The sequence below is a fragment of the Mastomys coucha genome, unplaced genomic scaffold (assembly GCF_008632895.1).
Source record: "Mastomys coucha isolate ucsf_1 unplaced genomic scaffold, UCSF_Mcou_1 pScaffold23, whole genome shotgun sequence".
Taxonomy (NCBI): domain Eukaryota; kingdom Metazoa; phylum Chordata; class Mammalia; order Rodentia; family Muridae; genus Mastomys; species Mastomys coucha.
Window position 1 is genome coordinate 53,845,991 of NW_022196906.1, and position 27,105 is coordinate 53,873,095.

The following is a 27,105-nucleotide window of genomic DNA, read 5'->3' on the forward strand; positions in this document are numbered from 1 at the left end:
CAAATGTCCTAGAGAATTCCAGTGAGTTAGTGAATGCCACATTAAAATTTTCTCCTCACCTGGAGCTAAGAATCATTTTTTACATGATTGACTATAGAGTTTCCCCTCCCCACCCCCACCTAGATAGGGTTTCTCTGTGTATCTCTGGCTGTCCTGGAACTCATTCTGTAGACCAGGCTGGACACAGCAGTTTAAGTATCAGTCCTCATAGTAATTGGGATCTTCATGAGTTCCCCAGAGTCTACCCATAGCTCTCAGCTTTTTGGGGTAGTTGATTTTTTCTCCATTGGGGGTTTCCAATCCTTATCCATCAGTATTGCCCAACTGTCTTCATCCTGAGAATGCCCAAAGCCATAAGCAGTAAAAACAACTCAGAGTTAACTTTCATCAAGGATCACTTGGATTCATGGGATTCTCCAGTGCCTGAAAAGTTCTCTGTTCCACATAGGGCATTTATTGCTAGCCTTTTTCATTTATGACCCTAAAGTCTATCATCATCATCATCATCATCATCATCATCATCATCATCATCATCATCATCATCATTAAAAATATCTCAGCAAGGACTCTGGTGATTAGAGAGTACTTGTTTCTTTTCTAGAGGACCTGAGTTTAGATCCCAGAACTCAAGTCAGATAGCTCACAACTCCCAATAACTCAAGTTTCAAGAGATTCTATTCTCTTTTGGCCTCTGTAGGCACTAGCACACAGGTCACACACACACATACATATACACTCACACACACATACATACACACACACACACACACACACACACACACAGATAGAGAGGGAGGGAGAGAGAGAGAGAGAGGCACATACATATAAGTAAAAATAAATCTTTTGCAAGAATAAAATATATTTTCTCTGAATTCTCACTACCTTCTCTTTTATTTTCAAGATGTATTTATGTGTACATGCCACACTCCAGAAGAGAATGCTCATGTCCCATCTCCTCATCTCCACCTAGTCTTTGAGGAGGCTTGTTATGTGAGTGCTGGGATTCCAACTCTGAATCCCATGACTGTGCTGTCAGCAATGTTAGCTGCTACGCCATTTCTCCAGCCTTCCATTCCTTTCTCTATAATTGCCTTAAGTATTTTGGATACAGTGCACAGAAAAGACATTTCTTTAGGTTTCATGCTACTATGGACATGATATCAGAAAGTTTCATGGAAGTTCACAATCGCTTGTCTCTGACCTCACCGTCTCTATTTTTAAGACACCAGGATTTAGTCTTCTGTCATCCTATCACAGTCTTGTGGTAGCTAGTTTTCCCTTTCTCACATTCTGTAGTTCTTCCTGTCTCCCACTTAGAAACTGCATCTCAGCATGTGACATTTCAGCTCTAGCAAGCAGTGTTTTTGGCACTGGCCCAATGTTCAGCCTGGACTTCTGCCATAAATCTTCGTTGACACTCCCATCAGGAGGATGAGGTTGGAAAGTTATGTAGTTGAGAAAAGAGATGATCCCTAGAGGAGAGGGAAAATGAGATGTGGTTTAGCAGACAGTCAGTCTCTTAGCTCTTAAAATTCACATTCATCCTTTTACAGTATGGTTAGGGTAACACTTCACTCCCCCGGATTTCAATGATCATGCTATTATTTTCTGTGTGCCCTTAAACAAATTACTTCACCCATTCATACCTCATTTTTGGAGAGAACAAATTACTAATTCTAGGCTTTTGATTATCAAATCTATGCTTTCCCACCACACCACACTGCCTCCCCATGTACAAATCTGCCACATGTCTATTTCTTCTCCATTCTACCTCCTATTACAGAAATGACTTCCTGTCCTGTCCTCCTAAGCCCAGCACAGGGGTTTGACTCACCCACACAGATATATAAGACCTCACAGAACCAATTAAGATAATAGGTCCACAGGAACTCATACTCCATGGCACTCTTTGTATACCATTCCACCTGGGCCAGAAACAGGCTGAGGCAGAGGAGCAAGCTGACAGCTGGGGCCAAAAGGAAAGATGTCACAATCTATCAGCACCTCCTGTCAGCCTTAGCTGCCACCCCCAGCTCCTCTTTCATTTATAGGGATCATACCCATGGCAGAGATCAAAAGGTTTAAAACTTGGGGATTAGTCAAGCTGAGAGAAAGAAGGGGTCCTCTACTTGGTATAAGACAATTAAGCTGTATGCGCCATGCAATGAGATAGGGCATGGGATGGCCACTTGGTGTGATGTGGAAGAGAAGAAAAGGGCAGGGAAGTCTACGAAAGCCCCCAGAGTCACTCCATTTCCTTGACTATTTTACCTTGGTGTATTTATGACCTTGCTAGTTCATACCTGAGCAGAAGCTGAGCATGGACACCTTCAGATCCAACCCAGAGGAAGCCATTCTTTCTGCAGGGCGGCATGAGCTCAAGAGTAAGCCAAGGGCAATAAGCATGAAGAGGCTAGAGATGATGAACAAGGCCCTGGAATACTGGAGATAATCTGCATGGAGAAAGGCCTGATCAGTCCAGTAACTGACATCCTTGAGGAAAGCTGGGGACCCAGGCATAGTGGCACACACCTGCCAGCCCAGCACTCAGAATATGGCAACAGGAGAACTAGAGAGGTCCAGAGCAGCCTGAGCTACATAGTGAGTTCTAGGCTAGCCTGGGGTACCTGAGACCTTGTCTCAAACAAACAAACAGGTAACTAATTAAAGTCAGATAAAGCCTCAGAGAAGGGATCAGGACAAGAAGGTGAAATGGAGTTTGCCGTGTAGTACCATGGACACTAATAAGATGCTCTTTACTAAGTTTTCATTATCACTTAAAATATCCCTTTACCCACTTCTGAGACAGGGTTTCACTATGCAGCCCAAGCTGGCCTTGAATTGCTGACCTTCCTATGTCTGTGCTAGAATTCCAGGTACACTACCAGACTTGGCTACATGGATTTTCTATACTGTGAAGACAAAGCCTTTTTTGGTAAATTAAGGATAATACATGAATATTTCAGTCATGTCAATTAGTTTATAAAAGGAGTGATTGCCATCACAAACCAGTTTAAGACCTTTTTTTCCAATTCTAGTTCTACGAGCAATATATGTTCAACCTAAATATTGTAATGAGCACTAAATATAACGAGACAAGAAGACAGTCAGCCACATTCTCGATGATTAGAAGTAACCATTGTTAGTATTTTATTTCATTCTTCTACCTTATTTTATTTTATTTTGTTGTTGTTGTTTGACACAGCTCTCATGTAGCCCAAGCTAGGCTCAACTCCCTGAGTAAATAATACCTTGGATTCTTGATTCTTCTGTCTCTAGCTTTTAAGTGCTGAGTTACAAGTGTGCATCACTATGCCTGGCATTTTTTTATTTTTATTTTTTGAGAAAGAACGTTATTCTAACTTTTATCTACTGAATTTGGGTTCAATTTAGACAACAGAGTAAGAGAGGCTAGCGTGCCTTAGCCTCCCAAGTGCTGGGATTGCTTGTGGTACCAGATCTCATTATAGGTTGTTGTGAGCCACCATGTGGTTGCTGGGAATTGAACTCAGGACCTCTGGAAGAGCAGACAGTGCTCTTAGTCCCAATGCCTTTAGTCCCAATACTTGGGAGACAGAGGCAAACAGATATCTGTGAGTTCAAGGTCAGCCTAGTCTACAGGATAGCCAGGGCTACATAGTGAGATCCTGCCTTAAAACAAACAAACAAACAAAGATTATTTCAATTTTGTCCAGGTGAGGTGGTACATACAGGTAAACCTAGCACTCAGGGTATAGATAGATTCAGGAGGAACAGAAGTTCCAGATTGTCCTCAACTGCATAGTCAGTTGGAGGCTATAGAAGGCTACTTGAGACTCTATTTTAAGAAAAAGAAGAGGAGGAAGAGGAAGAAGAGGAGGAGGAGGAACAGGAGGAGGAAGAAGAGGAAGATGAGCAGGAAGAGAAGGAGGAGGAGGAGGAGGAGGAAGAGGAGGAAGAGGAAGAGGAAGAGGAGGAGGAGGAGGAGGAGGAGGAGGAAACTGCCGCTGCCACCAAACAAAACAAAGCAAACAAAATCCCAAAGGATTCTGTCTAAGAACTCCTCATGAGGCTAGAGACATGGCAGAGCATTAAGAGCATGTACTGCTCTAGCAGAGACCAGAGTGTGGTTCCCAGCATCCATGCACAGCTCATAACCATCTAGAGTACCAGTTCCAGGGGATCCAACATCCTCTTCTGGACTTGTTGGCACCTCCACTCATGTATACCAAACATTTCATTAAAATTTAAGGTTTTTAAAAAAGATATGCCATATAAATTTCATTTTGTTCTCTATAGCCTGCTCCTTATGATAAAAACATTCATTTCCATTGGTAGAAATCATAAGCCTAACCATAGAAGTGAATTGCCCTGAGGCCTCCAACAAGTTGGTCACATTAAAAAGAAAATAACTTAAAGATGTATTTATTTATTATGTATACAATATTCTGTCTGCATGTATGCCTCACACCAGAAGAGGGTACCAGATCTCATTATAGGTGGTTGATGGGAATTGAACTCAGGACCTCTGGAAGGGCAGACAGTGCTCTTAACCTCTGAGCCATCTCTCCATCCCAGAAAATAACTTAAAAGTAGTTTATTTTCTAAAGACTGTGTCACTAAAAATGAACAGTCCATGTCACCTCTAAGATTGAGCTATAGGAAGCCTACAGCTAGGTATATTTTGCAGTATTTAGCTCTTGATACCCCAAGCACTCTATCCTTGCCTACAGCTGCCTGACTATAGCTAAGGGGACCAAGAAAGGGAACTTGGCCTAAGTTGGATCTATTTGATTATTTAGCTTGGAAATGTCTATTTCCTCTTGCTTGTATGAACTGATGAGCCATAAGGCTAAGCCCACTGTTGGAACCGACACACTAATAAACAGGAAAACCTGGGCTGTGGAGATAAAAAAAATATAAATAATGATGAATTTCAGTTGGACACTGGAGAGCCCCAGAGACTGGATGGCCTGGTTGTCTTTGTCTGAGAGCCCAGTCGTGAGCCCCTTCACACCCTCTGCACTTCCTGCCCTTGGCGGTTTATGACATTCTCTCTTATCTTTTAAAAAGTTCACCCTTAAGCTTACACTTAACCAGTTCACATGGTTCTGGACCCAAGGGGTTGGGGTTGTGGGGGGACACAGCAAGGTGGCTCAGTGGGTAAAAGCACTTGATGCCAAGCTTGACAACCAGGGTTAGATCACTCGGACTCACAGGGAAGGATAAAACCAACTCCAGAAAGTTGTGCTCTGACCGCCACAAGTGTGCTGTGGCATACACATAACCAGACATACAGAAATATAAATAAAAAAATGTTTAACACATAGATGTTAACATACATTCAAATGCTTGTGCACGTAGACACACACACACACACACACACACACACACAGGTCTGGCTATGTAACCCAGAGTGGTCTCAAACTCACTATCTTCTTCCCTCTGCTTACCAAGGAATAAGATTATGGGCATGTGCTACCATACTTAACATACTTTTTTCCCTGAGACAAGATCACGTGAGTTTTTAAAAAACAAAAAACAAAACAAACAAAAAAAAACCCAGAATTTTGTAGAGCCCAGGCCTTCTCAAACTTACTTCTGATCCTCCTGTCTCTGCCTTCCAAATGCTAGGATTATAAGGGTGACAAGACAGCTGGTAATACTTTGCACAAACCTTGTGAATAGTAGGCAAACATGCTGCCTACTTAACCACATCCCTGCCCTCCACATATTTTGTATATGGCAGGTGAGTACTCTACAATGAGCTTCACCCCCAGCTCTGATTTCAGCTTTTGAAGGGCAGCAAGCTTAGCTGTCAAAATTTCAGAATGTTTAGGACCTCTGGTACAAAAGGGCCCACCTGTATATGTCAATGAGAAGCTTTCATCTAGAAAGAGGAGTGGTCCAGATAAAAAGGACACTCAAGTATCAATCATGTGAGTCACCTGTATCCACATCTGTTCCAAGATGGTATCTTATAAATGTCAAAAGAATTCTACCTAAAGAATAGTAGCAGCTTGTAAACATTTGGGACAAGAATCAACCTAGGATAGGAAAGAAAACATATACAGGATGCCAATAAAAAAGGACCATCATATTCACTTGTCTCAGATCCAAAAAAAATCTTAAAGGAAGAAAGTCAGGCCTGCAGTTGTGGGGCCCGTGACATTGACTTTTGTGGCACTCACAGGGTGGCTTGGGTGTGTGGCTCCAGCACAGCGCATGGTTGCATAAGATCCAGAGTCCTGCTTTGAGCTCAAGGCCATTGTTGGTCACCAGGAACTGCACCCAGTTCAGTGGGGATGTGCAGATCAGCAGCAAGAGGCTAAAGCAGGAGAGGCTGCTACAGAACATCCGGATGTACGTATAAGCCTCATTCACATACTGCTGTCGCTTCTGGGCTGATATCGATTGTGTGTTGGTAGGAAGAGTAGGCTACAAAGATGAGGGAAATGTTGCCAAAGAAGCTAACCCCAGGTCCTTGAGGTCTCCTATCTCACTCTATCCCGATATCCCAGGTGGTTTGATCTGGAGACCTCTTACCTCTTTTTAAAAGTAAAGATTTCAGGGCTGGAGAGATGGCTCAGAGGTTAAGGGCACTGTCTGCTCCTCCAGAGGTCCTGAGTTCAATTCCCAACAACCACATGGTGGCTCATGACCATCTATAATAAAATCTAGTGCTCTCTTCTGGTGTGCAGGCATGCATATAGAATATTATATACTAAGTAAATAAAATCTTTTTTAAAAAAAGTCAAAATTTCATAGGTGTGCTTTTCTATCTAGCTCTATGCTCAAGTAAAGCCCCTTCCTCCCCTCTGGCCTACATTGTCTCCTCACCCGTTGGTATTTCAGGTCCCCCTTTATTTTGGTGACCTTGGGGCTGTAAAAGGTCATGGTTCTCTCCTTCCTCTCCATCTTGGCAGCCAGTTCAACTTTCTAACTGCCACGGAATTTGTCTCAACACCTCTTCACACATGCCAGAAGAATCCTGGGTATAGATCCTGTTTCTCTTTCATCATTTTGAGTCTTGGAACACTAGGAAGAAATTACTGGGGGTTGGGGGGAAAGAGGCAGAGAGGTAGAGAGACAGAGACTCTGCGTGTGTGTGTGTGTGTGTGTGTGTGTGTGTGTGTGTGTGTGTGTGTAGACAGATTTCTCTGTATAGCCTTCTGTCTTTACATGTGTTCTGGGAATCTAACTTGTGACACCAGGCTTGTACAAAGTGGCTTTACCTGCTTAGCTCTGTCTTTGTCCTCTCATCCCTCTTTTCAATACGTTTTATTCATGGAAGAACACCCTGCCACAGACACACTGCTGACAGGGCCTGCTGACAGGGCCCACTATAATGCTGGTAACCATTGCCCTGAACACTAAAATCTGATGTGCTGAAAATGATAAGTCTTCAAGATGCAGAGGCGGTGCTGTGCTCTACATGAAAGTGGAGTTTCCCTGGCTCACTTCAGCCCAGCCCGTGCCCTAGTGACTCTAATCACCTTACACCACTCTGCATCTGAGCCTCACCCCTTACCCCCTAAGAGCTCTGCATTGGAGGTACAGTGCAGGTGGCATTCTGTGCCTCAGCCACATCGCCAGCTTTGCTTACATAGAAACACTGGTTCCTAAATCTGATCTAATCCACATGCCTGACTATAAGTTTCTGCCAGCACACCCTCTTCTCAATTCCTATGACCTGTTGAAGCTTGTTCTGTATTTCAGCTGGTGAGAACCACTAGTTCTACATACTAGTATATACCCATGCTTTAGCATGCAGACTTCTTTTGTGCATGTGATATATTTGTATGGGACATGTATCCACATATGTGTACCCGTGTATACAGATACATGTGTAAACATGCATGTGGAAACCATAGCTTGACAACAACTGTCTCCCTTGATCATTCTGTGCCTTCTTTTTTTTTGAGACAAGGTCTCCATTAAATCTAGAGCTTGCCAATATGGCTGGCCTGGCCAGCAAGACTCAGGAAGACTTGTTTCTTCATGCCCCAGCACTGGAATTACAAATGCATACCACTGCTCTAGGCTTTGTGTGAGAGTACTGGGTGTTGTGTGACAAGCACTTCTTCCTTTTTTCTTTTTCTTTTTTTTTTAAAAAAGATTTATTTATTTAATGTATGTGAGTACACAGTCACTCTTCATACACACCAGAAGAGGACTTGAGAACCCATTACAGATAGTTGTGAGCCACCATGTGGTTGCTGGGAATTGAACTCAGGACCTCTGGAAGAACTGTTGAGCTATCTCTCCAACCCAATCACTTCTTTTCTCAAAGGCTTTCTTTTATTTGTATGATATGGATGTGTATTTGAATATGTGCATGTCAGTGCAGCTGTCTCCAGAGACCAGAAGAGAGTAACAGATCTGTGAACTGCCTGATATGAATGCTGGGAATCACACTTGTGTCCTTGAGAAGAGCAGCCAGAAGTGCTTCTTTTCTAACTGAGCCATCTCTCCAGCTCCAGTGGTGTAACACAGGCTGACTTCAAACTCATGATCCCCCTGAATCTGCCTCTTCAACATTTTCCTACTAGCAGGAACCAACAAGGCCAGCCAAAATTTTTTCTGCCAATGTACTATTTAACTTTTTTGGCAGCAGTTCAAAGTATGGAGGCAGACTATTTAGTGATGAATGAGACTGGGTGACCAACAGATTTCTAGACAACTCATGGAGGAAAGAGTGGTGCCATTGTCAGAAGTAGGGAAGGGTAGACAAGCTATATTTTAGGTTTCCCAGGTCATCAACCGGGAGGACATTTGGAGTGAACACTTGTACCAAGACGAGAAGTCATGAAGGGCCTGAGGTTCTTAGGACACTAGCAGTTGGATTCTACTAGGTACAGAATAAAGGTTGTCCCTACGTATGATGGCTTATGCCTGTAATTTTAGTACTGAGCAGTCACAGGGAGTGTGATCACCCATGAGTCTGAAGCTAGTCTGGGCTACAGAGTAAGTTATAGGCTAGCCTGGACTACAGAAGGAATTCTGGGCCAACCTGGATTAAGAGTGAGATGCTGCCTAGAAACAAAATCAAAAACAAAAAACAAACAAATAAAGATAAAAATCTACCACCACCACCACCAAAAAACCACCATATATTGTGCACCATAACTAGATGGTTGTGGTGAGTCTATTGCTGAAGACATGTCACACTCTGGTTATAGGACATAGAATACTGAGAAATTAAGCAGGACCTGACCTCTAAACTTCTGCCCTGCTGGACAGCTTCCACAGAGCCAGCAGGTGCTATGCAGACTGCTGGAGGAGAGAAGAACATCAAAAGTCCTACCCAGCTCTGGATCCTTACTTAGTACTACATGATCATCCTTGCAGCCCCTCTGCTGTCTTTGCAAGCTTGCTCAAATGCAGTCTTGGCACAAGCTATATCATGACACATAAACTACTAATATTGGTGGAAAAACTGTGTTACCCCTGGGATTCCTGGGATCCCTTCACTAGTGGCATTAAACAAGCACACCACCATACAGATGATGTTGATGTAATATGGGATACCAGACCATTTGTGGACAATGACTAATGTCTTGAATAAAACAATCTAAGAATTGTTGTCATAAAAGGAACAGAGTGTCACCACCAAACCCTAGGGCCTACCCTGAGCACTTACCCCAAAGAATAGGATACTGTGACTAGCTAGGAACTTGCTAAGGTCTGTGATGGGTATAGCAAAACATGCATGTCAGTCTGGTGGCTATGTACACTGTCATTTACTATACATTGAAACCACTGACATTTTGAAAAGTAGTCTTGGGCTGGAGAGATAGTTCAGTGGTTAAGAGCACAGACTGCCCTTCTGAAGATCCTGAGTTCAAATCCCAGCAACCACATGGTGGCTCATAACCATGTTTACAGCTACAGTGTACTCATATACTTAAAATAAATAAATAAATCTTTAAGAAAAAAAGAGAAAAGCAGTCTTGTAAGAAGAAAATATGGAATAACTATTTATTTATCTATTTATTTATGGCTTTCTGTGACAAGGTTTCTCTGTATATCTCTGGCTGTCCAGGATGTCTTTAGACCAGGCCTCGAGCTCACAGAGATCTGCCCATCTCTGTCCCCCAAATGCTGGGATTTAAAGGTGTGCACAGCCACTTCCCATCATGGAGTAACATTTTTTTTCACTCTTAAAAAGGCAATGTTTTACAAAAACATAAGCTATAAAGAAATAATTTGTAAATAGGATGACCTTCCAGTTAAGAACTTCTATTCACCAGGTAACAGCACCAACAGTGTAAATAGGTAATCTACAGAGCAGAGAGTCACCTTACAGTATAGATATCTAGCTAGGGACTTCCTGCTAAGATTTGTAAAGATTCTTTGGGGTGGAACAGACCACTTAGCAGTTAAGAGCACGTGCTGTTCTAGCATCAGACAGTTCACACCACCTGTAATTCCAGCTCCAGGAAATTTGACACTCTCTTCTGCACACTACAGGTACTACAGGTACCTGCACACACATGCACATGCGCACACACACACAAACACACACACATACATACTATATACAGTCTTTAACAAAAAAAAAAAAGAATATTTTACCAAGCACACCTTTAATATCAGCACTCAAGAAACAGAGGCTAGTAGATCTATGGTATCAGAATCAGCCTGGCCTACAAAGAAAGTTCTAGGTCAGCCAAGGGAACATAGTGCGACTGTGCTGGTAAGATGGCTCAGTTGATAAAGTACCAGCTATGAAAGCTTAAGAACCTGAGTTTAGATCCTGGCTTCTCACTTCAAAAGGCCAGGGATGGCAGCCAGGCAGTGGTGACACACGCCTTTAATCCCAGCACTTGGGAGGCAGAGGCCGGCAGATTTCTGATTTCGAGGCTAGCCTGGTCTACAGAGTGAGTTCCAGGCCAGCTAGGGCTACACAGAGAAACCCTGTCTCGGGAAAAAAAAAAAAAAAAAAAAGGCCAGGGATGGTGGTATCTGCTTGTAATGCCAGCACAGGGGAGCAAAACCAGAAGATCCTGGGTTCACTGGGCTGCTGACCCACTACTAGGCAAGTTCCAAGAGTCAGTGCCAACAGAATGTTACATGTGGTTGACCCCTGACCTCCATATGCATGAAATTATGTCTAGACTTTATGTAATTTCAATATTTCCTGGGCTGGGGCGTGGGTCCTAAAGTTAGGAATAAGGTTATTCTCGGGCAAAGCTGTTGGTTACTGTGTAGTTGAATTGGTAAACTTAAGATCTTGCTTCCTACACACAATATTGTGATGGTTGTATTAAAAAATACACATAGTTTCTATGACAAAGAAGTGACATCACCCCTCTCCATATCCCCTTTTTTTTTTTTTTTTTTTTTTTTTTGGTTTTTCGAGACAGGGTTTCTCTGTGTAGCCTTGGCTGTCCTGGAACTCGCTCTGTAGACCAGGCTGGCCTCGAACTCAGAAATCCGCCTGCCTCTGCCTCCCAAGTGCTGGGATTAAAGGCATGCGCCACCACCGCCCGGCTCCATATCCCCTTTTAAGTGATTCTATTCTCATTGGCAGCCATTCAAGGGTGGAGCTGTTTGTCTCTTCATTTGTGACAAGTTGGCCTTGAACATGCTATGTAGCCAAGGATGAACTTCTTTAAAAAAATTTTTTTAACATTTTTCAAATTTTTGTATATGTCTATATGTGTGTATGTCGATCAAACTAGGCTCAAACTAGGGCTTGTACATGCTAAGCTAACATTCTACCAACTGAGTCACATCCCCATCTCTGCTTTTGTTTGAGACAGGTCCAGGTGACTTCAAATTCCTGGTCCCATCAGCTCTGCCTTGCAAATACTGGGATTACAGACATGTACTTCCATACCTAGTATGATCTCTGCCAGGAATATCAAGTCCTTGGAGGTAGCAGGAGTGTGGGTGGGGGTGAAGGGGTGGGTGGTGGGACAGAACAAGTGTATCAGGTATAAGGCCCTGGGTTCATCCCTTAGAACTAAAATCTGTATCATGCCTTTAACTTTTTTGTGTGTGCACATGTGTATGGTGCTTCTCGGTGTGTTTTATGTGCATGTGAGCATGTATACATGAAGTACATAAGCACACATGTGTGCATGCAAAGACAAACATGCACTAGGGGAGCCCGGAATACTAAGCTCATAGGGTTGTTCTTTCAAGGGAAGGAGTACATAACTTTTTACCTGTCCAGAAGGGGCCTGGTGACTTTGTGCTATCTGTGTGTTGAGAAACTTTCTGCCACAAGATCCTCCCAAAGACCTTTATTATTAATTTATTTAAATCAATCTATAGCATCTATCCTTATGGGCTTAAAAAGAAAAGTTTTAATGTAGTTACATCTGATACATATATTTACTTTGTTCTCCAAGGAGATTTATGTCTGCTTTATTGTGCACGTGGGATTGAGTTAATTATCACCAGATTAATTTTCACCAAATTGTGTTATGCCTAAAATAAACCACTTGTGGTCAGACGCCTGAAATTTGAACCAACACTGTCTACTGAGTCATGTTGAACCAAACTATTTTCTTGCATCCTGCTCATTGCTGCTGACTGTAAAGATCGCAGAGGTCCTTAGAGAAGGACATCAAGTGTATTGCATTTAAAACACAAAGAACTTTCTCATTTCTGGGTCATTCTTACATTGCCTGTCATCACTCAGAAAATGGGAAGATTCATATTGTTCAACCTTTGTCTCCATGGTTAGAGCTATAAGTTCTTCCTAATTGCCAGTTTGCTCTTTTGCTGGCTTATCAATCCTCTCTCTTTCCACTGGCCTACTGACACTGTCTAGATAATACAGACTCAAGGAAGATGGCAGATTTAATACCTTTCTGTGCAGTTTCTTTAGGAAGGTAAGTCAGCAACTGCTCCGATGTTGACTGTGGCCAAATCCTGAGCTTACAAGTTGCTTCATTTCTTCTGAAGTTCTTAGTTTGTTGAAAGTTGACAAATTCAAGTCCATATCATTCCTTTCTAGAATAAGGCAGTGGAATAAAATACAAATGTGGGTGTGATGGGCTGCGTTCAGTCTCAAGGAAACCAGATGCTCTTAAGCATCTCTGAGGGAGAATCCAAGGGGGTCAGGGGGTCTATATATGCCCATCCCCATTCCAGGCCTGTCACTCTCTGGGTATATTTCACATTAGTAGAATAATTTCACTTAAAAATTTTATTTGACTCAGGCATGGTGACATACACCTGTAATCTTAGCTTTCAGGATGTTGAGGCAGGAGGATTGTAAGTTGAAGACTAGCATGATCTGGCTACATAACAATTTCCTGCCTCAAAACCATGACAGCAGAAAAATGTATGGGGTTGCACTGTGCTACATGCATTAAGGGACACATTTATTAATTGAGCAAGCCAGCTCAGTCAGTCAACAGGGTCTCCAGGGAGGTAGTGAGGACTGACAAGAAAAAGACAATTAGACAACACTAGAACATGACCCCAGCCAGTGCTGAGGCCGAGGAAGTTTTTTTTACCCCAGTCTGCTTTTATATCTTTCTAGGCACATACAAAGAATATGGTCAGTCCTAAGGCATAAACAAAGTATCAAGGAACAAACAAGCCAATAAGCAAAGTCCAGTGGTCACTGTGCCTAGGGGTTTATCAGAATGACTAAGATACAAGGAATACAAAACACTCCTTGGCTGTATTTACCTTGAGCCAACTTCTTTATCCTAGCCCAATGTCAAATTCCTGCCAGGTTCCTAGAAGCGGCCCCCAAAGCTTTCTACAGTTAATCTTATAACCATTGAATACCCAACTATGCATCCCAAAGGTGCTAGGCCCTGAATGTGTCACTAGCTGTAAGCCTCTAAGCTGGCTCTTGAGAACCAGAACGTCATGCTTCTGTTCCCGGTTCCTTTCCCTTACATGACAGGCGCAGACTAGATCTTTCTAAGATCACATCTAGCTCTTAATATTTAAGAATCTCAAATACTTCCCTTAAATTACTAATATTTTTAAGTATGTATTTATATGTATGTGAGTGGGCCTGTCCTTTTTATGTGCACCACGTGTGGGCAGATGTCTAAGAGACCAGAAGGTGTCAAATGCCCTGAAAGTGGGTCTGGAGGTAGTTGTGAGCCCCCTGATGTGGGTGATGAGAACTAAACCCAGGGCATCCGCCAAGTTCTCTTACATGCTGAGCTGTCCTTCCAGTCTTGTGGATATCGCTTTTTGGGAGAGAAGAGATCTTCTGTCCCCTTAGTTCATGCACTCATACAATAGAGGAGGAAATAAAGCTTCCAGACATACAACCTGTGTTGATTTGAGTCAAGAAGACTGGTGCCTCTCCCTGAGTCTTTGTGAAGACAACACTAAGTTCTGACCAGTGATCTAATATGGCTCTAGGTCTGCCAGGTTCCTGAACGCATGCTAAGAGCAGGGACAGCCAGAGCCTCGGTCCTAACCTCTAAAGACCATGGCGTATGGTGGAGCTGTGCACTGGAGCCATTTTGACCTGAACACCATGCCATCCCTTTCCAAATCTCTTCCCAGGGGAATAAAAGCCTGTGTGAGTGTGTGTGTATGTGTGTGTGTGTGTGTGTGTGTGTGTGTGTGTGTGTCTGTCCCACATGAAGGAAAAGTCTAAGAGGGGAAAACTATAACAGAATATTTTTAAGTGAGGAGAGGTGAACTAGGGACATGGCTGTGTGGGTACAGCGCATGCTGTGTAAGCATGAAGATCTGACTTCGGATGCCAGGACTGGATATTGAAAAACTTGGTCTGGCCACTCACATCTGTAACCTTAGCACTGGGAAGCTGGGACAAGTGGCTCCCCAGAGCTCACTGACTTAGTCAGTCTGGCCAGGTTCAGCAAGAGAGCACATCTCAAAAAACAAAGCAAAGAGCGATTGAGGAAGAACACAGCGTGGATGCCTGGACTCTACGCACATGTGCAGGTGTGCACACATGCAAACATCCACACAGCATGCACATACTTCATACACAGAGGAAACTGTGCCAGAGAAAGGAAGAAATCCACAGAAACACTAAGATGGGAGGAGGCGATACCGGCCAGCAGCTCAGCACTCGCCATGCATGCACAGGCAGGTGGTTTGACTCCCAGCACTGACAACAACACCATGGCATTTCACATAGAAGCTACTTTAACAACAACAACAAAAAGATTATTTTCTATATTTATTTTTATTATACGTACATTGGTGTTTTTACCTGTATGTATGTCTGTGTGAGGGTGTTGGGTTCCCTGGAATTGTGGTACAGTGGTTGCTGCAATTGAACCTAGGTACTTGGAAAAAGGGCCATTGCTCTTACACACACACACACACACACACACACACACACACCAAAAGAGAGCAGTGAAATGTACTATTTGGAAAGTGTATTTTCTGTTTTGTGTAGGTGTGCATGTGCCTCTCCATCCACCATGAGTCCCAGGGATTCAAAGCAGGCTTCAGGCTCAGCAGCTAGGACATCTGCCCACTGAGCCATCTCACCAGCTCTGGAACCGGCCATAGTAATATGTCCCTAGTTTACTAAAGCCAAATACTAGTGAATGGCCACAGGACAGAAGGTCTCATAGAAGATCTATGCTATAGATTTCTAGAAGCTGGATCTGGGTTGTTAGTCAAAAGGGAGGAGATTAGAGAATCCAGGCACCACCAGAGAAGGAGAGGAAGGTAAGGAGTGACTGAGGGAGCTTCCGGACCGGCTAGAAAATTCCAGTGAGCAGCAAGGCCAGGGTTGACCACTTTCCTACATGCCATCCTTGGGTTTTGTTTCAATGTTGCCACCCTGTCTCTTGGGGTAGCAGGGAGGTGGTGGTTCCTGTGGTTGGGTGCAGCGCCTGCGCCTGTGGGCACAGGAAAAGCTAGCTGGGTTTTCCTCATAGCAGCATAAGCAGTTCCCAAAACAAAAGAACAAAACCCTCAAACAGCTAAATCTGAAAAGCCACGTGGTGTGGTGCAGGCCTGTAATTTCAGCACTAAGAGTCTTGAGGCAAGAGGATTTCCCATTTGAGGCCAGCTTTGGCTATGTAGTAAAGTAAGATCTTCTGTTTAGAAAGGAAGAAACAGAGGGAGAGAAGGAGGCAAGGAGGCAGGGAGGGAGGCAGGGAAGGAAGGAAGGAAGGAGAAGGAGCCAAAGATATGGCTCACCAGTTAAGAGCACTGGCTACTCTTCCAGAAGACCTGATTTGGCTCCCAGCACCCTGGAGTGGTTGCTATGGCTCAGAACTGCATGTAACTCCAGTTCCAGGTAACCAACACCCTCTTCTGGCCTCCAAGGGCACCTGCATTCATGTGGCACACACATATACACATAAGTAAAACAATTACTATTTAAAAAGATAGAAAGAGATAAGACAAAAAGTAGGGCTGGAGAGATGGCTCAGTGGTTAAAAGCACCAGCTGCTCTTCCAGAGGTCCTGAGTTCAATTCCTAGCAACCACATGGTGGCTCACAACCATCTGTAATGGGATCTGATGTTGTCTTCTGGTGTGTCTGAAGAGAGCAATGGAGTACTCATGTACATAAAAATAATTTTTTTAAGAAGACAAAAAGTAGATGAAATTAAAATGTGTAGATGCCACATATTTACATGTTAAAAAATAAAAAATATGGGGGCTGGAGAGATGGCTCAGTAGTTAAGAGCACTGACTGCTCTTCCAATGGTCCTGAGTTCTAATCCTAGCAACCACATGGTGGCTCACAACCATCTGTAATGAGATTTGATGCCCTCTTCTGGTGTGTCTTGAAGACAGCTACATTGTACCTACATATAATAATAAATAAATCTTTTGTTTGTTTGGTTTGGTTTTTCCAGGCAGGGTTTCTCTGTGTAACTCTGGCTGTCCTGGAACTCACTCTGTAGACCAGGCTAGCCTTGAACAATAAATAAATCTTTAAAAAATAAAATAAAAAAATATCTGAAAGGGTCTATGAGGAGCGCCCCTCCCCTGCTATGCTTAGCCTCTCAGTACCCACCCCTCTAGAAGCAATCAGCATTCAGTTACATACAGCTGTTTCCAGAGACTTGCATAGACAGAGCACTAGACAGGCCATGTTTTCCCTCCTTTGACTAACATTTTTCTTTGTGAAGTCTGGTAGGAATTTGTGCTTTCTTACTGTTTCTGCTAGAGCACCTTGGTCAGTGCCAGCCCTGCCAGATGTCCACTCAAGGCATCCTTGAACGAGGCTGAGAACGTCACCCTGTGTTATCTGATGACACTGTCAGGTTTCCGAGGCTGCTCTGGACTCACTTAATTTTAATTTTTCTTAAAAATAGAGCGCACTGCCAGGCATGCTACAGTAGTGCTCACATTTAATCCCAACATTGGGGAGACAGAGAGGCAGGTGGGGCTCTAGCCCAACCCAGTGACTTTCAGTCCAGCTAGCGCTTCATAGTGAGACTATGCCGAAAAAAACAAACAAACAAGCAAAAAAAACAACCACTAAAACCACAAAACAAAACAAAAATTAAACAAAAACAAAAATGGAGGTTTTTACTTATTTTTGATTCATGGTTGGTATGTAACACTATCTCATGACTCAAGAGCCATCTTACATCTGAGATACGTTCAATCTAGTGCAGATTAAGAATATAGACTGCTGGGGTACATCGTGGTTTTAACAAAATAGAACTTTAGGGCCTGAAGACATTATATACACATTATCATACAGAAGAGGAAAATAGGGCTTTTGTTGTGAGTGTGTGAGGCCAGAGGTAACAGATCTCCCTGGAGCTGGAGTTACAGGGGTTTTGAGCCACCAAATCTGGGTGTTAGGAATCAAACCTCTGCAAGACCACTAGGCAGTCTTAGTCACTGAGACATCTCTTCATCCCTGGGCCTAGGGCTTTTTAGAAACCTGCTGTGTGAGTTCATAGGAAGAACTCATAATAGCACACGTCTGCTCTCCTAGCTCCATTGTCACTAACACTATAACTGGTCAGTCAGACAATCGGTATTTTGATAGTGGAACTTTTCTTTGTTGAGTGCATCTAACCAACTTCTAACTAACTAAGCCAAAATTTTAATCAGTGGAAAGTTGCAGTCAGGTAGAAAGTATATAAATAAAGACGTTTGTCCACTTGATATTTAAACAGAACATCTGAACCAGGCCATGACAGTACCATACAATCACAGTGGCCACTACTAGCAGAAACATAAAATCAAATAAGGTTGCCTAAGCCAGTCCTGCTGAGTCATAGCACTGATCACATACAGGCTTCCATCTGGCAGCAGAGGTAGCCAAGGTCTGTTACGTCAGGGTGATGGCCCTGCAGTTTCAGCTGTGCTGCCACTAAAACACGCAGCGTTATTTCAAAACCAACTGGCTGAGATCAGCCTTAGAAACTTCTTCCGATGACAGTCATTATCAGAAGTTGAGATAATCCTTCTTTAAATATACCCCCACACACTGATAAATAGTTTTCTTTTGTGAGGATGTGTCTGAACAGCCAAGGATGAATAACCAGTAACTCAAAGAATCCAACTAGCCTCATTTCTCTGCCCAGAAAAATAACGTTTTCAAACATGGGAAATGAAGCTCTCTTCATGTGCCTCAGCATGGTCTCTGTGCTGCCTGAGGATGCCTAGTCCTTTCAAATCTTCAGAATCCAGCTTCCATGGCAAACTCCCAAGATGAATATTACAGGTTCTACGCACCTGCAAAAGGGGTCACTGGTCCAGGTATGTTTTTTGATTGTCAAAAGTGTCAACATCTGGACTGGGTGGTTAAATGCCTACTGAGCAAACCTGAGGAACAAAGTTCAGATCTCCAGAAACCATGTAAATATTGGGTAGTTATGGTGGTCCACCTGTAATACCAACTGAGAGAACCTGCCTCAATGAACAAGCTAGAAGGGATATCACAGATGATTGTGGATAATATCTTCTGACTCTCACATCAATGCACATCCACACATATGTGCTCATACACATACACACTGATAGAGTGCTTTGCTCAGCTGCTATTGGTTAACACAGAAAGGAATGTCTGTTGAGACGGCCTGCCTTCCAAGGTAGTCTGTCTGTTTTGCCCTGGACAAACAATTTAAGGAAGGAGAGACATGTCACTCCTCACAGTTGCAACAATTTCATTTCCAAGCTCCTCAGGTCACCTCTATAAAGGATCACAACCAGCTTTGCCCCTAGCGGACCTCTCAGTTACCCTGACTCTGAGCACTAACAAACAGCCCTATCTGTTGAAGGTCAGACTGTCCTTCAACAGGCTGAACAAGCCATGGAGAGCAAACCAATAGGCAGTGATCCTTCATGGCCTCTGCATCAGCTCCTGCCTCCAGCTCTACCCTGAATTCCCTGAGTGATGTCAACCCATGATAGAAATTTAACAAAATAACCCTTTTCATCTTCAAGTTGCTTTTGGTCTTGGTGCTTATCACAGCAATAAAAGGCAAACTAGGACACCTGACTGTAACATTGGCGGTTTTTTTTTTTTTTTTTTTTTTTTTTTCTGACAGTATTGTATATTAGCCATTAAATCTGCAGACTGGGGGGCTGGAGAAATGGCTCAGTGGTTAAGAGAACTTGCTGTTCTTGCAGAGTACATGGGTTCTGTTTTGAGCATCCACATTGTGGCTTACAAGGTCTGTAACTACAGTCTGGTGCTTTCTTCTTTCCCCTACGGGCACCAAGTATGTACACTATGCACGTAAATATATTCACATAAATATTTATATACATTAGAAAGTAATAATTCTGGAGTCTGAGCCAGGCATGGAGGCAAATGTTTATAATCCTACCTATGCAAGATAGAAGGAGAGATAAGAGGATCACAAGTGTTATATTGGCCTGGGTTACATGGTGGGACCCTGTCTCAAAAACAAAAAAACCTTCTAGTGCAGGAAAATGACTCAATCAGATGTATAAGCTAGAAAAAGAAAACTCTGGCAATGGTGCAATGAGTTAAAATGTTAAAATGAGCTGGGAATCAGCACAGGTGATAGAGTTGTGAATTAGTGTGCATTAAGCCCTAGATTTGATACCTAGAAGCTTATACATAGGGGTTTGGTGGTGCATACCTGTAATTCTGAACACTCAGGAGGTAGAGAAAAGAGGATCAGAAGTTCAAGGTCACCCTTAGCTAAGAGTTTGAGGCTAGCCTTTGCTACATGAATAATAAAACGAGACCTTGTAAAGATCTTTTCTTGCCTTTCTCATTTCCTCTTCTGACCTCACTCAGTCTACCAAAGCTTAGTCACTTAATCTACCAATTCTCAGAGTAAAACAAGAGATAGCATGGGATTTCAACATTTATGAGAAAAAATAAGATACTGTCATAGTTTTGTTGTTTTGTTTTTTTAACTAGGATCTCACTATGTAACTCTGGCTGTCCTGGAACTCACTATATAGACCAGGCTGGTTTCCAGTTCACAGAGATTCACCTGCCTCTGTCTTCTCCAATGCTGACATTAAAATCCTGTACCATAGGGTGGGGGATAGTGCACACCTTTGATCCCAACACTTGGGAGGCAGAAGCAGGTGAATTTCTGTGAGTTCAAGGCCAGCCTCGTTAACAGAGCTAGTTTCAGAATAGCCAGAGCTACATAAATAAACCTTGTCTCAAAAAAAAAAAAAATCCTGAACCACTTCCTGCCTCATGATTAATTTTGATTGTAAACTCTATTAAATTTAGAATCACTTAGAAGACACAATTCCAGGTCTGCCCAATGAGGGTATTTCCAACTTCAATGAGGTGGCAAAACCCACTTTCTTGGTTCTTTTGTTATGAAGAGACACCATGACCTCTGCAACTCTTATAAAGGAAAGTCTTTGTAAGATGGGGACCTGCTTACTGGTTGAGAGGTTTAATTCATTATCATCATGGCTGGAAAAAATGGGGGCACACAAGGTATTAGAGCAGTAACTGAGACCTACATCCTGCTCCTTGGACAGCAGGCAGAGAGGAGAGAGAAAGAGAGGGGAGAGAAGAGGAGAGGAGGGGGAGGGTGGGAAAAGGAGGGGGAAAAGAGAGATTGGACCTGGCATGGGTCTTTGAAACCTCAAAGCCCACCCCCAATGACACACTTCATCCAGCAAGGCCACACCTCCAAATTCTTGTAATCCTTTGCAACAAATCCACTCCCTGGTGACTAAGCATTCAAATATATGAGCCTATGGAGACCATTCCCATCCACACCACTATACTCACCCACAATGTAGGTAGCACCTCTCATTGGCTGGGGGTCCTAGATGGAACAAAGAGGAGAAAGCAAGCAGCAGAGTATCAGTGTAAGATTAAGTTTTCAAACTGTACTGTGGGAACTTAGCCGTTGGTTGAACTCAGTGGGAGACTGACCCCCAGAACCTAGAAACAATGGGAGACTACCAGCTCCCAGAACCCAGAAACAAGGAGACCAGGATGACCTGGCAGAGAGAAGGTAACAAATAACTGCCAGGTGTCTAACCCACTCCTGAACCCTAGTGAGAGCCAGCACCAATCAGAAACCATCCTGTACCTTCCCCTTACCCAGTCTTCCCTTTTGCCCCAGCAACTGTACAGGAATAAAAAGCTGCCTAAGACCTTGCTCGGGGCCAGACTCCTCTACCCCTATGAGGGATATGAGTCTCGCCCCAGCTAGCTGGAATAAAAAGCCTCTTGCATATTGCATCAAGTCCGTGTCTTGGTGGTGTGTAGGGTCGTCACTCCCAGGATTTGAGTGTGGGGGTTCCTCCAGGAATCTCACATCAGCACTCATTTCCTTCATCTTCCTGATTGTGGCCTCCATGTGACTGGCCACCTTACGCTCCTGCTGCATGCTTTTCCCTGTAGGATGGACAATATTTCAAACTGTCAACCAAAACAAACCCTCACTTCCTAAGTTGCTTTTGTTGTTGTTGTTGTTGTTGTTAGTTTTTGTGTGTTTGTGTGTTTGTTGGAGACAGGGTTTCTCAGTGTAGTCTTGATTGTCCTGAAACTCACTCTACAGACCAGGCTGGCCTCAAAGTCAGAGATCTGCCTGCTTCTGTTTCCTGAGTGCTGGGGTTAAAGGTGTGGGCCACCCAGGCCTGGCTCCTAAATTGCTCTTGCCAGATGGCTTGTCACAACAGCAAGACAAGTAAGACACGTATCGAGTACAGAGTGAGTGACTCGGTGATTTTCTACTTCAGGCTTAGTTCATGATGCAGCTTCATCCTTCCTTATGCACTGTTGTTTTTTTTCCTAGTCAGATACAGCTTGTGCCTCCCTAGACTCTCCACACATCTCCGCTTTGGTTCGCCCATATTACTCATCCAACATACACTCATGAAATGTCTGCTTCGTGCCAGGCTCTTCTGGGACCTTGGATCCTTAAGTGATCATTGTTTCTCCTTGACCGTTGCCTCCCTCCACAGGCTGGCCTCTTCTCTACACACTGAGTCAGGCTGGGCTTGGAAATCTAACACAAGTGCTTCCTTCATGTACTCACTGGACAAACACAGCTGAACACTTCCTGCCTGCAGAGTCCTAGCTTAGGCAGGAAGGCCACAATGGTCTCATTCATCATGTGGTCTGATGGGGACATGGACAAGCAAAGGGACCAAAAGGAACCCTGTAAAAGCCATGGAGACAAGGCAATGCTTCACATAGCCCTTATCCTCACAGCACACAAGCAAGATGACTACGCTTCCTTGGAGGGTATCAGCCAGGATGCTAGCCTCCCTAAGCCCTGTAACCCCAAGAATGTATTGAGTCACCAGTTCATCATCTATTCTATAATCACAGTGTACTTGTTGAAATCCTCTAATACTAGGGTCTCTGCAACCATCATGGCTGACAGAGTAGTGATCTGTGGGAATCAAGAAGGTCGTTCAGCTCAACATAGTTAAGTAGTGGTGCTGGGTTAAACTCCAGGAGTCTGACCTCAGGTAGTTTGTTTTAGGCACAGCACAATTTGGTGAAAACTTTCCTGGTGATAATCAAACTAAATCCCATGTGCCCAACAAAGGAGGCATCTCTTTGAGGAACATTGTAAGCTAAACAGGTATCAGACGTGACATCTTTGTAAAGCACATGTGACACCTTCCATAGAGATGGGCTCTACAGATTGATAGGAAAAAACATGCTCACATAAGGGTCTGGGGAAGACCCAGTGTGTAGTCCTTGCCACATAGATAGGACAAAGGTCACCAAGGTATTAACTACCTCTGCTTCCAGTCTTCTGGCCAGTTAATAGACATCCCTTCCTTTGAAGGCATCCCTTCCTGTGAGAGTTTAACACTCCATTCTCTATGAGCACAAGACCCTCCATGACTCATAAACTCTAGGCTAACTCTTAAAGGATAATAAGCACACAGTGAGAAAGAAAACAGATATTTGGGGAGCAGGAAGACAATAAGTACAGAACATGACTTTAAGCAACTTTTTAAAATAAAAAATTTAAGTATATGTATGTACACATATGTGCATATGCCACCACATGCATGTAAAAGTCAGAGAACAACTTCTGGGTGTCTGTTCTTTCTTTCAATCTTGTGGACCCTGGGGCCCTGGTTGGACTCAGATTTGACTACAGAGCAAACGCTTTTACCTGCTGTGCTATCTTAGAAGTCCAATATCCTCAGGAGACAGCTATCTCAGGCTTCTGTCAGCCAGCACTTGCTGGCATCCACAATAGTGTCTGGGTTTGGTGATTGAATATGGGAAGGATTCCCAGGTGCAGCAGTCTCTGGATCGTCCGTCCTTCAGTCTCTGCTCCATTCTTTGTCCCTGAAACTCCTTCCATGGATATTTTGTTCCCCCTTTTAAGAAGGATCAAAGTGCCTGTGCACAACTAATACAGAAGAGACTCACAGACGTCCATTGAACTAAGCACAGAGTCCCCAATGAAGGAGTTGGAGAAAGAACCCAAGGAGCTGAAGGGGTTTACAGCACCTTAGGACAAACAGCAACATGAACTAACTAGTACCCTCAGAGCTCCCAGGGACTAAATCAGCAACCAAAGAGTACACATGGTGGGACTCATGGCTCCAGCTGCATATATATCCAGCTGTATCAGAGGATGGCCTAGTTGGCCATCAATGGGAGGAGAGGCCCTTGGTCCTGTGAAGGTTCTATGCCCGAGTGTAGGGGAATGCCAGGGCCAGGAAGTGGGAGAGAGTGGGTTGGTGAGCAGGAGGAGAGGGGGAGGGAACAGGGTTTTTTTTTTCCAGAGGGGAAACTGGGAAAGGAGATATCATTTGAAATGTAAATAAAGAAAATATCTAATAAAAAAAAAAGAAAGAAGTCCATGCTGGGCAGTGGTGGCTCACGCTTTTAATCCCAGCACTTAGGAGGCAGAGACAGGCAGATTTCTGAGTTCGAGGCCAGCCTGGTCTACAGAGTGGCCAGAGCTATACAGAGAAACCCTGTCTCAAACAAACAAACAAAAAACAAAACAAAAAAAGAAGTCCAACACTGCCATCCATTTTGCTGGTAGATGATTAGCAATGACATATGTAGTATACAGTGTGTAATATTTGGTTGTTTTCTATAGTTTTCTCTTTTTTAAAGATTTATTTATTTTATGTATATGAGTACACTGTAGCTGTCTTCAGACACACCAGAAGAGAGCATCAGATCCCATTACAGATGGTTGTGAGCCACCATGTGGTTGCTGGGAATTGAACTCAGGACCTCTGGAAGAGCAGTCAGTGCTCTTCACAGCTGAGCCATCTTTCCAGCCCCTGTAGTTTTCATTTATTATAATCAGCTGGTTAAATGAATTAATTTTTATATAGCTCTGAAATGTAAGTGAAAGATAGAAAGAATGTACTATTAGATAATATGTCCAGATTTTTGCCTCAAAAATTACAGTCATTATTGCAGAAGCAGAGAACAAGGAAGGCTAAATTTTGACTAGGAAAATCTTTTACAAGGGATGTGATCTTTGGACTGGCACCTAAAAGTGTTAGTTAGCTAGACAGGACAAGGAAGCATGTGCAAGGCACAGAGAGTGAATGGAAGTGCATGCTGAGCATGAGGTTTATGCGAGTAGCCAAAGCAGCCCTTACTGTAGGCTCTCTCTACCTTAGCTCTCCCAGGTAACCTTTTACTTTGCACTGGGCTCTGCCACCTATTTGAAGGTCTAATGGAAATTTCTTCTCATACCCGACTAAGATTCCCATTTCAGATTCTGTTATTATTAGAGCACTTATACCATTCCACTTCCCGCTGTCTTAGTTTGGGTTACTATTGCTATGGTGAAACAAACATCATGACCAAAAGCCAGCTAGGGTGGAAAGGGTTTATTTGGCTTACACTTCTACTTCATAGTCTATCACTGAAGGAAGACAGAGCAGGAGACTGGAAGGCAGGAACTGATGCAGAAGCCATGGAGGAGCACTGCTTACTGGCTCGGGTTCTCTTGGCTCTATCAGCCTTCTTTCTTACAGCTTCCAAGACCACCAAGCCCAGGAGTGGTCCTACCCATAACAGGCTGAGCCCTCCCCATCAATCAAGCCTCCCTAGAGGCTTGCCTAAGAACCTGACCTTCTGAAGATATTTTCTCCATTGAGACTCCCTCTTCTAAGACTTTAGCTTGTGTCAAGTTGACATAAAACTAGCCAGCACATTGGTCCATTTCATCTAATTTGGGGGAAGGGGCAGGGTCTCTCTATGTTGTCCCGGCTGACATCAAATTAAGATCCTTCTACTTCTGCCTCCCAAGTGCTAGGATTAAAGATGTACATCAATACACTCAGCCAGTTTCTGGTCCATTTGTCTGTCTTCCCTTGAGTAAAAGCTGTCAGGACTGGGACAATGTTGTGTTGGTTAAAGTATATACTGCTCCTGTAGAGGACTAGAGTCCAGTCCTATGAATAGTAGGCTGTGAATGTTTATTCATTCACATTTTTGCTGCTATCTCTATGTTAGATTCTGGACATTTAATTGCATTACCTTTTTTAAAACATATTACAGTTCAGGAACTTTCTGACTACCTGATGTACTAGTTAGAAAGAGGGTAATTGGAAAGTTATGAATGGAGTATTGTCTCAAGAAACTCTAAGTACTTTGCTTAGTAATTTTTATTTCTTCCTTTGAGTACAGCTTATACAACATATAACTCTTTCAAGTGATTATTCTCCTCAGGTGAGGTAAGGTGTCACATGACAAAGTGACTTAGCACTCTCAATCTGCAGACTATATAGTTCTTACCGTTGGCCTTGTGTGAACTCTCCTCAACCATCTGCCCTGTGGACCTGATTGAGAACTTGGCTCATCTGACAACAGCTCTAGGATTCTTCCCCCCATTCCTCTCCTCTTCCTTTTCCTCTCTCCAGACCCATAAAAAAGGAGAATAGGTTAGCAAGTACACTTCAAGGGTTAGCAAATTGCTGCCTGAATCCATGATTCTCTATTTGACCATATGTCAAAAGTCTCTTCCACCTGGAAAAATGAGCATTCAGACCCTAAGGGTGTTGAATGAACTTTTGTTTAATTAATGGAGGGATTAAGAATGCAGGGCCTGTACCCGGCTGTTGTGGTGCACGCCTTTAATCCCAGCACTTGGGAGGCAGAGGCAGGCGGATTTCTGAGTTTGAGGCCAGCCTGGTCTACAGAGTGAGTTCCAGGACAGCCAGGGCTACACAGAGAAACCCTATCTCGAAAAAAACAAAAACAAAAACAAAAACAAACAAACAAGAAGAATGCAGGGGATGGAGAGAAGACTCAGTTGGTAATGTGCTTGCCTCAAAAGTATGAGGATGGGGCTGGAGAGATGGCTCAGCAGTAAAGAGCACTGATGGCTCTTCCAGAGGTCCTGAGTTCAATTCCCAGCCACCACATGTTGGCTCACAACTATCTGTAATAGGATCTGATGCCCTCTTCCGGTGAGTCTGAAGATAGCTACAGTGTACTCACATAAATAAAATAAATTAATAAATCTGTTTTAAAAAAGTGTGAGGACCTGAGTTCAATTCCCAGAACCAAGGAAATGTTTATTATCCCAGTGCTGGGAGGCAGAGACAGGGAGACTGGCCTAACCATGAAGCCTCGGGCCAGTGAGAGGCCCGGTCTCAAAAAACAAGGTAGACAGTACCTACGGAGTAACGACTCCAACACTGTCAACTGGTTCACACACAAGCAACACATATGCCAATGTGTTCACATACACATGTGTACCTCCACACACTTAACATGCTCCCCCAAACACAGAGTTCATAGGCTAGGGGGTGCTTA

The 27,105-nt window shown here is 43.4% G+C and overlaps 1 protein-coding gene across 3 annotated transcripts; it reads right to left on the bottom strand.

The window, feature by feature from the left end:
- Window positions 1-859: 859 nt before the first annotated feature.
- On the bottom strand, window positions 860-26,193 carry Tmem202 (transmembrane protein 202). Of its 3 annotated transcripts, XM_031343986.1 has the most exons (6): window positions 26,083-26,193; window positions 21,653-21,732; window positions 21,118-21,154; window positions 2,304-2,453; window positions 1,835-1,966; window positions 860-1,472 (listed from the first exon to the last, which is right to left on the bottom strand). In XM_031343986.1, the coding sequence occupies exons 1-6, from the start codon at window positions 26,111-26,113 to the stop codon at window positions 1,252-1,254; spliced, it is 651 nt and encodes a 216-aa protein (XP_031199846.1). In that variant the 5' UTR covers window positions 26,114-26,193; the 3' UTR covers window positions 860-1,251. The 3 variants fall into 3 exon arrangements, with proteins under 3 accessions (XP_031199846.1, XP_031199844.1, XP_031199845.1); XM_031343984.1 differs by lacking the exons at window positions 21,118-21,154; window positions 21,653-21,732; window positions 26,083-26,193 and adding exons at window positions 6,171-6,417; window positions 6,820-7,088; XM_031343985.1 differs by lacking the exons at window positions 1,835-1,966; window positions 21,118-21,154; window positions 21,653-21,732; window positions 26,083-26,193 and adding exons at window positions 6,171-6,417; window positions 6,820-7,088.
- Between the last annotated feature and the right edge of the window lie 912 nt (window positions 26,194-27,105).

Bases quoted from the DNA above. Each gene is read 5' to 3' on its own strand.
- Tmem202 (XM_031343984.1), bottom strand. From the start codon at position 6,897: ATGGAGAGGAAGGAGAGAACCATGACCTTTTACAGCCCCAAGGTCACC. The intron at 1,967-2,303 runs GTATGAACTAGC...TTTTGGCCCCAG, and splicing joins CATGCTCAGCTTCTGCTCAG to CTGTCAGCTTGCTCCTCTGC. The intron at 1,473-1,834 runs GTGAGTCAAACC...CCTCTCCTCTAG, and splicing joins GGTCTTATATATCTGTGTGG to GGATCATCTCTTTTCTCAAC.